The 16,321-nt window shown below is 35.4% G+C and overlaps 1 protein-coding gene across 2 annotated transcripts in view; it reads left to right on the forward strand.

Moving 5' to 3' along the window:
• Positions 1–5,871: 5,871 nt before the first annotated feature.
• Positions 5,872–16,321, forward strand: part of LOC105567877 (ATP-binding cassette sub-family G member 1-like) — a 26,862-nt gene continuing 16,412 nt past the window's right edge. The window contains exons 1-3 of one of the 2 annotated variants that reach the window (XM_012023117.1): positions 5,875–6,189; positions 14,681–14,769; positions 14,825–14,983. In XM_012023117.1, coding sequence (XP_011878507.1) covers positions 14,905–14,983 — 79 coding nt within the window. In that variant the 5' untranslated portion in view covers positions 5,875–6,189; positions 14,681–14,769; positions 14,825–14,904. Of the gene's footprint in view, positions 6,190–14,680; positions 14,984–16,321 lie in introns of both variants that reach the window. The other variant, XM_012023116.1, reaches the window with a different exon arrangement.

A 16,321-nucleotide genomic window follows, 5' to 3' on the forward strand; every position in this document is an offset into this window, starting at 1 on the left:
AGAGGTCATAGCTCAAAACCCATATGAAGAAAAAAAAATGGACAATAGTTGCAAACCGCGTAAAGGTAGCAACGCAAAAAGATTTCAGTTTGCGTGCTGTCCGAGATCATGTTAAACATCTCTTTCAAAAATGGATAAAAACAAACCGTGCGAATATGAAAAAGTAAGTGTTCCAAATATTTAGGTTAATGGTCAGATTTATTATATTATTATACGTTGCCGTAGTTACGCAAAAACTCTTTTTGGTTGAACACGTAAAAAGCAAAATACCGTATTAAGTCACGTGACTTTAGCGTTCACCGTATCTGAGAAGACGGTATTGCAAAAACTCTCTAATGAAAGTGCTTTGCATTACGTCTTTAACGCGTGTATTTTACGGCTTCTATAATGCTTTGTGTACGTCATAAATTAGTGGGTAAAAATTGCACAAACACGGAACCAGCCCCAGTAACCCTGACATATGTTGTCAAGGTCAATCTTCGTATGGATATCTTTGCTTTAATTAATTTCTGTGCTTTACGTGCAAATTTGTATGCTGAATATAAATCGAGTTTTACAAAGTACATGCGTGGACAAAGTGGGTTCTGTCCTTTCTACCGGCGGTGTGGGTGCGGGAAGGGAGGGCCAAAGGTCCCCCCCTTGCTCCATGCGCGCGCGCGTGTGTATGTGTGCTCCCGAGCAAGAGGTTGAGGTGTTAGATGTTAATATATAGAATAATTATTCAGTTCTCAAGATCTTACGTTAGTAGCACGTCGCAAGTAGTGTTTGAAAATTACATATAATTTGTCGACATTTTCTTTTATAACTTTTTAACAAACAACGAGCGACGGCTAAATCGTTTTGAGAGTCACTCAGGAGGGTACATTGACAACATATGTCAGGGTCAAGATCATTGAGATCCGTGTTTGTACATTTTTATCGCGATAATTATTTTACACGCGTGTAAATACTTGCGACCATGTTGCAAAGATCGTCTCTGAAATTAGTAAGATATACAAGTTTTTAAACACAGTATCTTTAATTTGAAGGGTGAATAAGTCGACACCACTGGCAACAGGAAAACCTCCTTTATTAGCACAACGTTTCGGCCATGGGTTTTGGCCCTTATCAAGTGCAATCGAGCTAAATCAAACGGCGCATAGCATGTGGTTAAATGCCATCGGGCACCACTGTACAAACAAAAATATTAATAACTTGACTGACAGAGCTGTCTTACTCTCTGACGACAGTTTCCATGACTCAAATCTAAAACTTGTAAAAGAAATATTGACCAATAATTCCCAACGCATGTCATAGACAAACATATAAAGTGCAGACTGAAACAATTAAGAAATCAAAAGGACAATAAAACTAAACAAACTCCGTTTGACCCTAGACAATGTGTCACCATACCATACATAAAAAACTTAAGCGATAATATTAGCCGCACATTTAACAAATGCGGCATTCAGACAATCTTTACTGTCCCAAAAAAAACTTAATAATATAATAAAAAAAGGAAAAGACAGATTACCTAACAAGAAACAAACTGATTTAATCTATAAAATCAATTGTGGTGATTGTAATGCGTGTTATATAGGACAAACTAAGCGACACCTTGATACCCGAATTAAAGAACATCTCAACGACATAATAGTATATTGTGATACATGTGTGGGAAATTGGCTATTGGCCACGAGTAGCGGGTGGGCGCACAAGTCGACGGCGAGTGCGCCCATCCGCACGAGTGGCCAATAGCCAATCTCCCGCACATGTATCACATACTATTTTCTTTAACAGGCATTATGCAAAACAATGAAACATCTTATGCAGGCAGTATATAAAATCCTTCGGTTTGTATTGCGCAATATAAAGTTCAATATAAAGGACTTATGCCCGGCTTTTCATTTTCTTAACAAATAACAAGAAAATAACTAGAAGTCAGTCGACTCTTCATCTTTTTCTGTATTATTGTCTAAGAAGAGACAGATAATTGACTAGCCTCTGGTCAACATTTAACGAAAAAATAAAAAACGGGTCTAAGTGATTTGCTAAACCGATATTAATCGGTGTAAAAGAAACGATCTTAGCTGGGTCAATTATTAACTCGACACATGCAGATTGCTTTTTACAGAAAAGCATGTTTTTGCCAACCTCACGTATCTGTTTACTGATGTTAGTTAAAATAAACAACAAGAAGTTATATTGAAATTGTATTCCTCACACGCCGACGTGGAGAAACCAACGCAGAATTACCGAAAAGCGTTTATTATTATCATTATGAATTATGATAAGTTGCATTTTATACCCCGTTCGCCTTGAAGATTTGCGCCGTAAAGATCGACTGTCAGTTTCTAATTTTACGCAATGGTCTGTCACGATAGGATCTTTTAAGACCAAAAAATTCGATAACAATCAATCGATAGAGACAAGTGCGCGATGTTAGCTGTAAAAAATAAGTAGTTTTTACTTTTACATTTTACGTATGATTCAATCGTTATTACATGAAAATTTCAATGACTGATCTTTGATGTACTCGTACATTCTGAAGCGCGTTTACTACAGTGTGTGTAATACGTATGCGATTAAATTATTCAAATTAAACTCTAAATACATATGTATTACGGAAATGACAAGTAGACGATGTAACTCTTTTTTTCATAATTACTTTTATAAAAAAGTATTATTGACTGGTCAGTAATTTACTCACCAGAGTCCAGTAAGTTATTACTAGCGACTTTAGTATTGTATTTCTATATTCTAATATACAGGGTGAGAAAAAGTATGGAAACCCCAAAAGTTTTCGAAAACTACGCATTTTAGAAACAAATGTTTGAGACAAAAGTTGTGTGGTTTCAAGGAGGACATAAGATTTACAGAAAAGCATGTTTTTGCCAACCTCACGTATCTGTTTACTGATATTAGTTAAAATAAACAACAAGAAGTTATATTGAAATTGTATTCCTCACACGCCGACGTGGAGAAACCAACGCAGAATTACCGAAAAGCGTTTATTATTATTATTATGAATTATGATAAGTTGCATTTTATACCCCGATGGTATCATTGGTTTGACCTTGGATAGTCGTTTGAAGGTTACATGAAGGTAATCTTGATTTTTGTAAATAAAAACCTGCATTTTTTATTATATCTTCTTTTTCTATTAATTAAATGGAACAACTTTTGTCTGAAACATTTTTTTATTTGTCTAATAATTTTTGAGATATTCAAAGAAAACTTGGCAACTTTTTCAATATTCACAAAATTCAAAAGTTGTCGCAATAACTGACACAGTATATTTCTTAATTAACACACGACGCACAGTGGGGCAAAGTAGCACGTTTTCGTTCAAAACAACTTTTAGCCAAAAGTATACAACCGATTGTAATGATTTTGGTCTTAAATTAAAGCTTATGAAATTCCTCAGAGATCTGTCATGGCCGATTTTTGATAAACGTTTTTCCTTTTTTTTTATTTACGTGTAAATATGAGAAAATGGAAATGTTCGTTGTTTTAAGATCGCGATATTCATTTAAACTTTGAAAAATCACACGGAATTTAAAACAATTTACTACAAATTGATATTTGACTTAAATTTACGAAAAGAAGTTTTATATACAGGGTATTCCAGACCACCCGTATCAGCCAAATATCTCGAAATCCGAGAACGGCAGACAAAAACGTTTCAGACAAAAGTTGTTTGGTTTGAAGGGGGCCATAAGATGGTACCATTGGTTTGACCTTGAAGAATTATTTGAAAGTCACATAAAGATCACACCAATTTTTTTAAATAGCATCCCCTATTTTTTATTACATATTCTTGTAGCTGACCTCGAGAGCTTTCCAAAACGCTTTAATAAAGTATTTTTGTATTAAGAACTTTGAGTTATTAAAGTTTGAAAGTTCCAATATTTTGACATAAATTACAAAATATCTTGTAAAATATTCATTTTTTTATTATCTTACCTTAATACTTTTTTTAACAGAATAATGAGACAAATCAACCGGTGTAAAGAAAACACAATTGCTAAAAAAATTTTTTTTATTACTTGTTATAAAATTGTGTGTTTTCTTTACACCGGTTGATTTGTCTCATTATTCTGTTCAGAAAAGTATTAGGTAAGATGATAAAAAAATGAATATTTTACAAGATATTTTGTAATTTATGTCAAAATATTGGAACTTTCAAACTTTAATAACTCAAAAACTTCTTAATACAAAAATACTTTATTAAAGCGTTTTGGAAAGCTCTCGAGGTCAGTTACAAGAATATGTAATAAAAAATAGGGGATGCCATTTAAAAAAATTGGTGTGACCTTTATGTGACTTTCAAATAATTCTTCAAGGTCAAACCAATGGTACCGTCTTATGGCCCCCTTCAAACCAAACAACTTTTGTCTGAAACGTTTTTGTCTGCCGTTCTCGGATTTCGAGATATTTGGCTGATACGGGTGGTCTGGGATACCCTGTATATAAAACTTCTTTTAAATTTAAGTCAAATATCAATTTGTGGTAAATTGTTTAAAATTCCGTGTGATTTTTCAAAGTTTAAATGAATATCGCGATCTTAAAACAACGAACATTTCCATTTTCTCATATTTACACGTAAATAAAAAAAAAGGAAAAACGTTTATCAAAAATCGGCCATGACAGATCTCTGAGGAATTTCATAAGCTTTAATTTAAGACCAAAATAATTACAATAGGTTGTATACTTTTAGCTAAAAGTTGTTTTGAACGAAAACGTGCTACTTTGCCCCACTGTGCGACGTTTCGGCCAGTAATACTGGACCTTATCAAGTATAACCCATTTAATGTGACAGCAAGCAATCTAAAATATTTTTTTATATTCATCATACCATATCTCGATAATTGTTTATCGTGAGGAAACATGATATGGACTTTTTCACTTGATTTGGTGTCAAGAATATCATGTTGCAATAGTACTTCAATTTTTATAAACATTTGTGTATACATGAAAACTCCAAGGAGATGTGTACACAAATGTATACCAAAGTTGGAGTACTATTGCAACAGTATATTCTTGACACCAAATCAAGTCACAAAGTCCTGTATCATTTTTCCTCACGATAAACAGTTATCGAGATATCGTATGATGATTATTGAAAAAGTGGCCAAGTTCTCTTTGAATATCTCAAAAGATATTAGATAAGTAAAAAAATGTTAATGTAAAATTAATGTAATACAGCTTTTAGAACAAAAATTTGTCATTTCAAGGCAGCGAGACGCTCATCAAGCAATACACAGAGTTATTTAAATAGATTTGCAACTAAAAATAGAAATAACTGTGGTGAAACAAATGGTGAAAGATGAAAGAAGCATTAACTTCACTGTTTTGAAATTTTACGTGAACGATAATATACAACGTAAATCTGTATAAGCCGCAGATTGCAATAGCTATATTTATAAGTACTGCCGGAGAGTGCGGTTTCTCTGCAATGAGAAGAATAAAGATGTGGCTGTGTTCGTGCAGGAGTTAGCAAGGATTTTCTCAACTATCACTATAGCTTTATATAGAAAAAAATTACCACGGAACAGATATTGAATATTTTTTTACAAAAAGATCAGAAGGGTTTCACTTAAATAAAACAATATCTACCTGTCTATTTTACTACAAAAATGGCATTTGTAATATCTTCCGTTATAAGGCACAATATTTATATGGAAGTTTCATTGGGGTTAGTTTAATTGATTTTATTTTTAATTTCATTCTTATAAATTATGGGAACTTTGAAACTTCCTCTATTATCACCTAAAGGTGATGGGGTTGTAGCCCCTTTCCCTTAAAAAAAGTAATTGTCCGCCTTCAATGGGAACACTACTAATGTCAAAATATATGCACCATTACACTTTGTTCATCCCATTTCGGTCACACCGATCGTGAACACTCGCTGTGCTGCTATAAAGCCAGGTCTAAAAAGTAGCAAAGGAGCGCTCGTAACGGTTGCTGCTTATATACACACTAGCAGGGAGAACTTGTCGGGACGAGAGCAAGCAGACGATTATGATCCGAGTTAGTCCGTTGCCGATGCTTGGTGGTGGCACGTCGAGTCTTTCCGTTCTTGCCACTTGTGGTTCTTCCATCGCGAGTAGTGCAACCGTGCAGGGCGGACCGCAACCGACAACGTGAATTATTCGCGATACGTCGTGTTTCGTGTTTCGAAATAATATTTGAGCACCCGAGATAACGGTAAGTCTCCTATCGAAGACTCGCGAGACGCGGAATAGAGATGGGCGATGTTGCCTCGATGCATCGAAATTCGATGTTTCTTTAACAAATAATCGATTATTTTTATCGATGTTTTTAATGTCAATTAATTAATTATTCGATGGTTTTAGATTCGATTAAACGATTGTTCGATGCTAAGATTTGTATAATCGATCATCTCTCGTTTCTTATAGACAGGAGACCTGTTCTTTACTTACTGCACTACTGAACTAGTGCAATAAGTTAAAATGAAACAAATATATTACCTCTCATTCCAACTCATTGCACCAGTGTGCACTAGTTCAGGAGTGCAGCAATAAAGAACAGTAAAATTTGAAGTTAAATCTTCCTCCATAGAGCGGCATTGCACTTTCTACCGTTGCATTGACGTTTGACTTAAATCCAAGTGAACTGAATGCATCAGGTTTATAAGAACCGTTTATCTGGTAACTACCATTACAATTACTGTTGACTTTAATTCTAGATTTGTGTTTGAAATTTTTCACATTTAGTTTTTCATTAAATAATCAATATTTGTCGATATTTTTATAAAATGATCGATTGTTTTTTTATTCTGTTGGAAAATAATCAATTGTCTATAATCGGTTATCTGAGCAATCGATTATTTAATAATCGATTATTTTTCTTAGCATCGCCCATCTCTAACGCGGAATCTTCAAAATACTCCGCGGGGCCTTTTCGGTCGATTCCAGGATAATTTCACTCAAAATTGCCGAGCGGTCAGTCACCCTCGAATCGCGAGTAAATGAAGTCTGGTGATTTTGAGAAATTACATAATACTTCGGACATTGCGAGTGAATAACTGTTTTATTTTTTATTATTTCGACAAAAATCTGTATTTTAAGACCGACGAATAATCGACGCACAATTTACATAGTTCAAAAAGGTATAGAAAATTCACACAGAAATATTATTATTACGTAACCAAGATTCAGTCCGAACAAAAATGGAATTTTTCCTAGTAAATTGTACACGGAAAAAACATGATGTTTTATCAACAAGATCAGTGTAATTATTGAAACAACATCAGTATTAACGAATAAAAACATCAAATTGTCTTAATAGTCTGAATACTTACAATTAGTTCAACGCTTAAAATTACAATCCATCGCAAATACAAGTGGTGAATTATTTGAGTTTGCGGCAGCCCGTGACATCAACGTTTAATTCAAGCACATTCATTTTTGTTTAATTCAATAGCATTTTTTTTTCTGTGCACTAGATTCACATCGGCTCTATTTCACTTATCATTGTTTTACTTTTTACTTAACTTCAACTGAACTGGAATAAAATTTAAGAGCTCTCGCAGACAAAGTTTAAAATTAAATAGTAAAGAAGAATAAGAAGTGTATTTGCATATACAAAACAGTAAGTCATGAGACAATAATCAAACAAAACTACTCAAGCAGAGCAAAAATTAAAAAGTCATTAACGAAGTCAAGAGGACCCGGGGAAAAAATGTAGATCAAATTATACAAAATTATATCAAATTATGTATAATTATGTATAATTATACATAATTATACGTATCAAAAGAATCGTATATGCATGATTTAATCAACACGTTTATAACTTTATATTAATTTATATATAATCTTGTACGAACATGTGTACTTATATACATATAATCAGATCTAATTATATATGAACTTCGCAATGGATGAAAGAGCCGATATATCTGCTTGGATCTAGTTATATATATATAATTATAACAAATTTGATATAATTATGCATTATGAGATAAAAGAAAATATGGTGTTATACAAAATTAAAAATATTATATATAATTATGTAGAAATATATATGAACCTTTCGTGACGTATGTAAAAAAGAATCTGTATGATGCGATCTAACTAGATATAATTAGATATAATTTTATCTACTTATATGTACGAGGTGTGTCTTAAAAGTATCCGACCTCTGGATATATCTTTATCCTTGGGCATCCTACTGTGGAAAACAGGTATTCAGTATTTAAGGTGGACCCCCATCTTTAGAGTATTTAAGTATTTAAGAAGTACCCCGGACCCCCACCAAGCGGCACAACCCAATACCTGTTCGGTCGGCAACGGTATGCAGTTGTGCAAGCGTCGAAAATTCCGAGCGTCGCATTTCATAAAATTCGTTCCATGAGTGCCTACGGACATGGGCGTATCCAGACTTTTGTCTAGGGGGGGGGGGCAGAACAGGATTCACTCGTAGGTGAATTATGCAGCATAAATTAAACTACGTACTTATAAACAAATTTTTTTTATTTATATAAAAAGTAATTTTCTGGAGTCCTCGGCAAATCTATTAATTATATTATTCGTAATCTCAATGGGGATCTCATTGAGTCTAGGGGGGGGGCAGCTGCCCCCCCTACCCCCCTCTGGATACGCCCATGCCTACGGAAGAACAAAAGAATTCTCGAGGTCAAATTGTCAAAGACATCTTGGGGTTTATCAACAAAGATCCTGAGTTGCTTAAAAGAGTGCCAAGTTTTTGGCAAAATTTAATACAAATTCTCTGCTCGACTCGTTCAGTCATTGTAAAATGCGACGCTCGGAGTAGGGATACTCCCACCCTAAATACTGAATACCTGTTTTCTATAATAGGATGCCCAAGGATAAAGATATATGCCGAGGTCGGATACTTTTGGGACACACCTCGTATATGTAATAATCCAGCCAATGCAAGTAATAAAAGTCCAAAGAAAGTGCGTCGTAATTATAAAAATGAATAGGTACAAGGCTAAAGTATGTACGCCGTCTACAAAAACCGGAGAACAACTGTCATTCTAGGCGTACGCACTTTAACTTTGTGTCTGTTAATTTTTATTGTTTATTATTTATTATCGATTTCTTTGAACTTTTATCACATGACTTCATATTGCATTGGCTGGATTATTTATTAAAAACTTGCTTGAAAAGGACCTAAACCCGTGGTCAAAACGTCGCATTGTATTTTTCTTTTATTAAACACATGCCAGTTAAGGCCGACTAAAACTTACTTATTGTTATTTATTACTAGCAGCCTACAGAGATTTCTATGTTTCCAGAAATAATTACTTTTGATGTCATTTAGATTTTTAATGACTTCTGCTTGGGTAGATAACAAATTTATATGTCAAATGATAACAAATTTATTCTAACAAGTCGAAAGCGAAACAAATTTTTTTTCTGAAATGTTTCGAACTTCACAGAGCCTTTATCAGTTGGATACATACAAAATACAATAGAATAAATTAAACAAGATTTATTAAGTTAATTAAGAGAGATAACTACATGAAAATATAATAGAAAGAAGCAAAAATTAAAAATTGATAAAAATCAGAGCAAAATAAGAGGTCACATCACATTTGCAAAGAAGCGCAATAAATATAAAACTTATAAAAATGAAGTTAAAGAAAGATAGAATATGTATAAAAAGTCGAAAAAAATGTAAAAAAGAAAGGGGCAAATGGCAGGTCGCCCAGTAATCAACAGAAAAAGACATAATAAGATAATATAATAAATAAGTATCAATAATAGATTTTTTTCTTTGAAAATGGAAATGAATCAATTAATAAGAATATCGTAATAAAAAGAGTAATTGAGATAGTGAGAAAACGTATTGCGAAGAACAGAATAATTTAAAATTTAATGCGCAAAAAGAGAGAAATCAGAAAATTTGCATACGATGGAAGGAGTAAAATTCGTCGTACTTTGGATGTTTTATATAAGTAGGCAGAAAGATTAATAAACGACTAAAATTTTTATCTCTTGGTTCTTATCTCTTAACCCTTTGCACTCCTATGTCGAGTGTGACCCGACATCAGTTTTTATCTCAGGAGCTTCTTTGTCTAATCTCACTCGACATTTTTTCAAATCCAACCCAATAGATGAAAATAGATTAAATATAATTCGGAGTGCCAAGGGTTAACTATGTTCTTTTTATTAATTATGTATGCCTACTTCAATGCTGATAACGTGGAATGTGTTAAATACAAATACAACGTGATAAAACAAAAGTGGAATTCGGTATTGTTAAAAAGAAACTGAAAATATGGGACAGCGCTCGAATTTTAAATTTTACTATTGCAGCGAAACAGTTGTTGCTACTACATTTGATACAAAAAAAAATTTCGCTGTTAGAACTAATTTTTCAACATTACAACAAAACGCATTCAGCCAAACAGAAATTACGTTGCATTTATAGCCAAATACTTCGGCTATTTTACTCCTGTCATCGTCTGCTCTGATTTCTCTTTTTTGCGCATTAAATTGCAAATTATTCCTTTTTGTTGCAATACGTGTTTTTTCACTGTCTCAATCACTTCTTTTTAGTACGATCTTTTTACTAACTGATTCATTTTCACTTTCAAATAAGCCAGGGATGGGCAAGTGGACACTGCGCGCGGGCGCTCAGTTGCCCAACACGCATAGCTGTGCAATAGTGTTGGGCAATAGTGGGGAGACAATTTCGGGAAGTGAAAAGTGCGTCGCGCTTTAGAAGTATAATTTTAAAGAATGTATTATATTGTATAAATATTTTTCAACTAAAGTATTTATTATTATAATTTTTAATATTTTACTTATTTAATAAAAATGTAATGCAAACAACTTTAATAAAAATAAATATTTTATTGAAAGATGGCCTTTTCTAATTTAATTGTTGGATACATATCGGTCCTGATTCACGACATTATTGTTTATTAGAAAAACTTGGTGCTGCTAAACCGCTGAAATATACAATCTAAACTTACAATTAATTCTAATCCCTATTTCATAACCCACACGCGCGCGCGCGCACGCATGCACAAAAGTGCTTGTGAGGAAGGAGGTAAAGCGCCATTTGGTTTAGCAGCGCCCAAGTTTTAAATAATAATATCGTGAATCAGAACCGATACGTATCGAACAATTAAATTAGAAAAGGCCATCTTATAATAAAACATTTATTTGTATTAAAGTTGTTTGCATTATATTTTTATTGAATGAGTATTAAAAATTTGTCTCATTAATATTATTGTCTCCTTCATTTCTTTCGGTAAAATCTTATGCTCGATTGTTTGGATATAACATTTTAATATCAAAAATAATAAAGTATCTAGTTTGTATAAATATCCATTTTAGTTGGCGCAATTTGATGATATCATTACTTTTGTAGAAACAATAGAAATGTATTATTTTTTTCTAACAAAATATATTCAAATAATTATATTATTTACCTTTTTACCTTTTTTCTTTAAAAAAGGTTGTATGATAAACGCCGGTACGCTCAAGAGTTCAAATTTTAAACATATTAATGTTGTAAAAGATAATATCGTACTAATGTTCATAATCATATCACGTGTTTTCTTTGAGCACTCACACGCTAAAGCGTTCTATCTTTTGCTCATTATATGTCAGAGAAAGTCGCTTTCAGTGTGTACGAGTTAGAAGCAATGCAGCCGAACTTGATTGTGTTGCTGCCCGCGGGCGCCCACTGCCCGATATCAGCATTTTGCTCATCCCTGAAATAAGCAATTTAGTACAAGTATTTGCAGGGTTGAGAAAGTTACTTTATAAAAGTATCTAGTTACAGTTTTTTCGCTAAAAATGTAACTAGTTACAGTTACAAATTACCAATTCTGAAAAGAAACGCGTTACAGTTACAGTTACGCAAAAAGTAACAACGAATCGTTACTTTGCAGTTACTTTCATGCAATGAACATAAAAATATCAAATCTGCATTTGACTTGTAATAAAGCGTCGATAAAGGCGTTTATGTGCAAATGAAAGGCCTAATGTAATCTGTCGAGGTATAAAATACATATAAAATAACTACTATATATGTATATAATGTAACTGAGTTAAGTTACAGTTAGAGACGGGGAAAAAGTAACGAAGTTAAGTTAGAGTTACCATAAAAAAGTAACTGTAAACGTTTATTACAAGTAACGAGTTACTTTCCATCCCTGATTATTCGTTAACTTCAGTAAAATTAGTATTTCTTAACGACTGATAGAATTTGTTAAAGCAGCATAAAGTATGCTGTGTCGGCAGTTAGTTGTTCTGCGTGTAGAAAAATCGTAGCCCTGCGGAAGCGCGTGGGATTCGAGGCGCAGTTCGACGAAGTCGCACATCTCACGCCGGAAACGCATGTGTCGAGAATACCAATCTTTCTGTGACGCCGTTGATTTCTGCGCGCGGTACAGGCTCTCCTGTAGAATCGGACAGCTCGCAGCGGTTATAAAACTGAAAGGGGTCGTTGCGCCGGTCGTTGCCGGACGTTGCCGGTCGTTGCCAGCTAGGGTTGCGGCCTTGACGCTCGGGGACGTCATTGCCCTCGCTGCGGCGGATTGTAAATAAATTAGACCCTTTGATCGCGGTGCTTGACTAAAATAGTCGGTGGAAGAAACTCAACGCGGAGGAATCGAGAGCTGGTTGACACTCATAAAACTGCGGCGGTTCGCAGCTCCCGCGTTGAGGGCAGACTCTCATGGCGCCGTCACATGGAGCGGAATAGCGTAACGCGAAACGAGAACGAAACCAATCACGAGCGTTCCGCAGTTTTCAGTAGGTTTTAGCGGAATAACTTTTCGCAGTCGCGCAGTAATATATGCACATATCTGTACACACACACACACATGGGATGCGACTAATCTCAAATAACAGGACACTTCCAATAAGTGCAATAACGTAGTGCAATAAAAATGTGGTTGTATGTTAAACAAGATAAGCTGCACTAAAAGAAAAATGAGCAATATTAAATTATCACAATTAACACACACATAAAGTATATGTATGTACACACAGACATACATATTCCGTCAATTTTATTGCGTTGAACGTGAACCCCTAAATCCCCATGGAGCGGAATGAGCATAAACTGAACGAGCAACTCATCCCTAAAACGACCTTTAAATATTGTTTTTATCGCTCGTTTTTCCATTATCTTGTACATAAATATTGAATTAAATGCATTTCTTATTAGAAATACTGATTAAAATGTTAAAATTTGTGAAATGAGTTTTAAGGTGATTTCAACCTATTTGAAATAATGATTTGTAATTGGCTGCCCAAAGTCTGCGGTGCACTCGTTACGCTCCATGGGGATGGAGGAATTTGGAATCCGCGTAAAAAAAAACCTCGGAACGCATCGTGATTAGTTCCGCTTTATGTGACGGCATCCTCACGTCCGGCGCGGAATGGAAGCGTGACTCAAGAGGAAACCCCGCGTGGAAACTTTTACTTACATGAAAAAAATTGGGCGCGTCATTTTGCAATTGTCGCGCGCAACGTGATACGCAAGGCGATTATGGTATGGCCCAAATCGAGGTGTCTGTGTATCAAATATACAGGGTGTACCTAAACTGGCGAAAAATATAATTTGCCACTTTGCCATCCCTGAGCGCGCGAAATTCTAGCCTCGATATGTTTTCGCCAGTTTAGGTACACCCTGTATAAGGCCTGATTTCACCAACGTTGCTTAACTTTAAGCTTAGTTTAAATCATTCTTTACCACTTTCCAACTGTTACTTTAGAAAGAGTGAAACGTGAATTAAGCTGAGACTAAAAGCAAGCGACGTTTGGTGAAATCGGGCCTACGTCGTGTTGAGACTTGTTAACGAGAGGAACATAAATTTTCAAGAATGGAGATTCTCTCTCCCAAGAGCCTATTATTCGGCGCCTCCTTGACCCCTATTTCTAAATTTAGCGAAACATTCTATTCCCCGGCTGTAAACACCGCGAGCACGTGGCATGCGTGTATGCATGGGCGTATCCAGACTTTTGTCTAGGGGGGGGGCAGAACAGGATTCACTCGTAGGTGAATTATGCAGCATAAATTAAACTACGTACTTATAAAAAAAAATTTTTTATTTATATAAAAATTAATTTTCTGGAGTCCTCGGCAAATCTATTAATTATATTATTCGTAATCTCAATGGGGATCTCATTGAGTCTAGGGGGGGCAGCTGCCCCCCCCCTGCCCCCTCTGGATACGCCCATGCGTGTATGTGCGTGTTTATTAGCTATTATTCATTGCCGTCACGGGCGCTCGAAAGTTCGTGCGGCAAAAGTTTAATATGCTGTATAAAATTTTCGTGATGGCACATGTGTCCGGTAAGAAAATTCCAGGACGGCCGTCGTTCATTCCAGTCCATTACGTTTCACACGTGGCGATTCACACGCGTGTAATGGTGGCGCGTAATCGTCGCTGAGAAGGATTTCAAAAGCAACTAAAAAAAGAAGAAGAAAGAACGTTTCCTCCTCGAAAGGAAACATTTTAAATGTCGTGCACACGCAGGCTATCGTATTCTCGCGAATACAAAGAAACGCAGAGCTCCTAACAATCCTTTTCATCTGTCAGAGGAAACCGTGTCGAGATATTCACGATTGTCATTTTCTCTCGCAGAATGACCATTGGTGGCCAGTAACGTTTCGTCTTTTCTCTTCTCTTCATCTCTCGAGTTACACTCACACTCGTTCTTCTGTCGATTTGATTTCAGTGTGGAATCACTCGTTTCCGCCCGTATCATTTCCTGGCTGATGCAGAACGATCCGTTCGGCTCCGCGTAATGACAGCCACCAGCTGAAGGTAAATTGCTCTCGAGAACCACGGTGCGGGATAATCGTCATGGACCTTACTTCAGAAAGCAACGGAAATGGAACCGGTAATGGCGTCCACAGGGGCACGAAAGGTGACCTCGACAATGGCAACGACACCGCATGTATGTCGTATCTTTCGAAACTGGCTGCGATGGACATTGAATTCAACGATGTGACATATTCAGTGAACACTGGTTCAAAAAGTAAGAAATCATTTATTAAGATTCACATTCAAGAGACCGATATGTACGTAATTAATATCACCTTAAAAACTTGCCTTTTTTAAAAAAAGGTGAAAAAAGGGTCAAACATAAGCGTCATCCGAGCAATAACTATGTGATTTAATTGTTTAAAAATATTTTGTTACAAAAAAACATTTCTATTTTCTCTACAAAAGTAATGATATTGACAAATTGCATTAACTATAACAGCGGATATTTGTACACGTCAGAATATTTTATTCAATATAATGCAAATGTAAACAAATTTAATACAAAGTCAGAATAGCTTATCATCAACCTCGCCTCAAAATGAATAGATTAATATTATTAGCGATAAAAGTCTCGTGTTATTCATATTTTAAATCGGAATAGTTTCTTCGCATGCAAGATAGATAGTTTTATGATACGATATAAGCCTTCTTTTTTGGGAATTTTGTGTTTTAAGACCATTTTCAGAATATTATATTATAATATGATTAACATGTATATATAATCATTTATTGCTTTCTCTTAGGGTTACAAGTGTAACTCCTACATAATTAATACCGCAATACAAAATACAAACGACAATTTTACAGTTTTACCATACTCGTACATTTTGCATACACAATATTTCGCTCTTACAAATTAACTTTTCTTCGCCTTAGTATTTACCCGCCTAGTCTATACACACACGCGCGCGCCCACTCTGGACTTCCGTTTCCGTTTACAAACTCCTTTTTCCTAATTTCTCTTTATACTCCTTCTCTCATTCTCTCCCTCCTCCCCTCTCACTCATTCTCTCACACTCACTCTCCATCCATTCCTCCACCCTCCTGGTTCTTTCCATAGACCCTCCAACATCCTCAGCTAACTCTCCTCCCCTCCTTCTTCTCCTGACACTTCCTCCACCATGTCCTGCCATGTTTTTCCCACCCCCCAGTCCACACACTCCTCCCACATATGCTCCCCCCTTTCACATATCCTGCATTACCTCTTCTCTTCATCTACTATGTATATTTTCCGCCTCTCATTCCGCACCCCAATCTATATTTCGCTATCCTTTGCCACCTGCTCTCTCCCCAACCCTTCTTTAAATACCCCGGAACTCCTTTTTCCTTCACCATTTTATACCATTTGTTGTATCTGGACTCCTTAATTTCTTTCCATCTTTCTTCCCTCTGTATCTTCTTCTCCCGCGATGTGCACAATCCGACCGGCAACCTCCACGTGGTGCACATTGGGTAACGCTAATACCGGCGGTAAACATCATTTTTCAAGAAAATGCATGGTTCGCTTCAAAGTCATGTAACTCGGTCAAGAAAAATCGTAGGAAAATTT

Source organism: Vollenhovia emeryi, unplaced genomic scaffold (genome assembly GCF_000949405.1).
Source record: "Vollenhovia emeryi isolate VEMERY1.0 unplaced genomic scaffold, V.emery_V1.0 DF939133.1, whole genome shotgun sequence".
Taxonomy (NCBI): Eukaryota; Metazoa; Arthropoda; class Insecta; order Hymenoptera; family Formicidae; genus Vollenhovia; species Vollenhovia emeryi.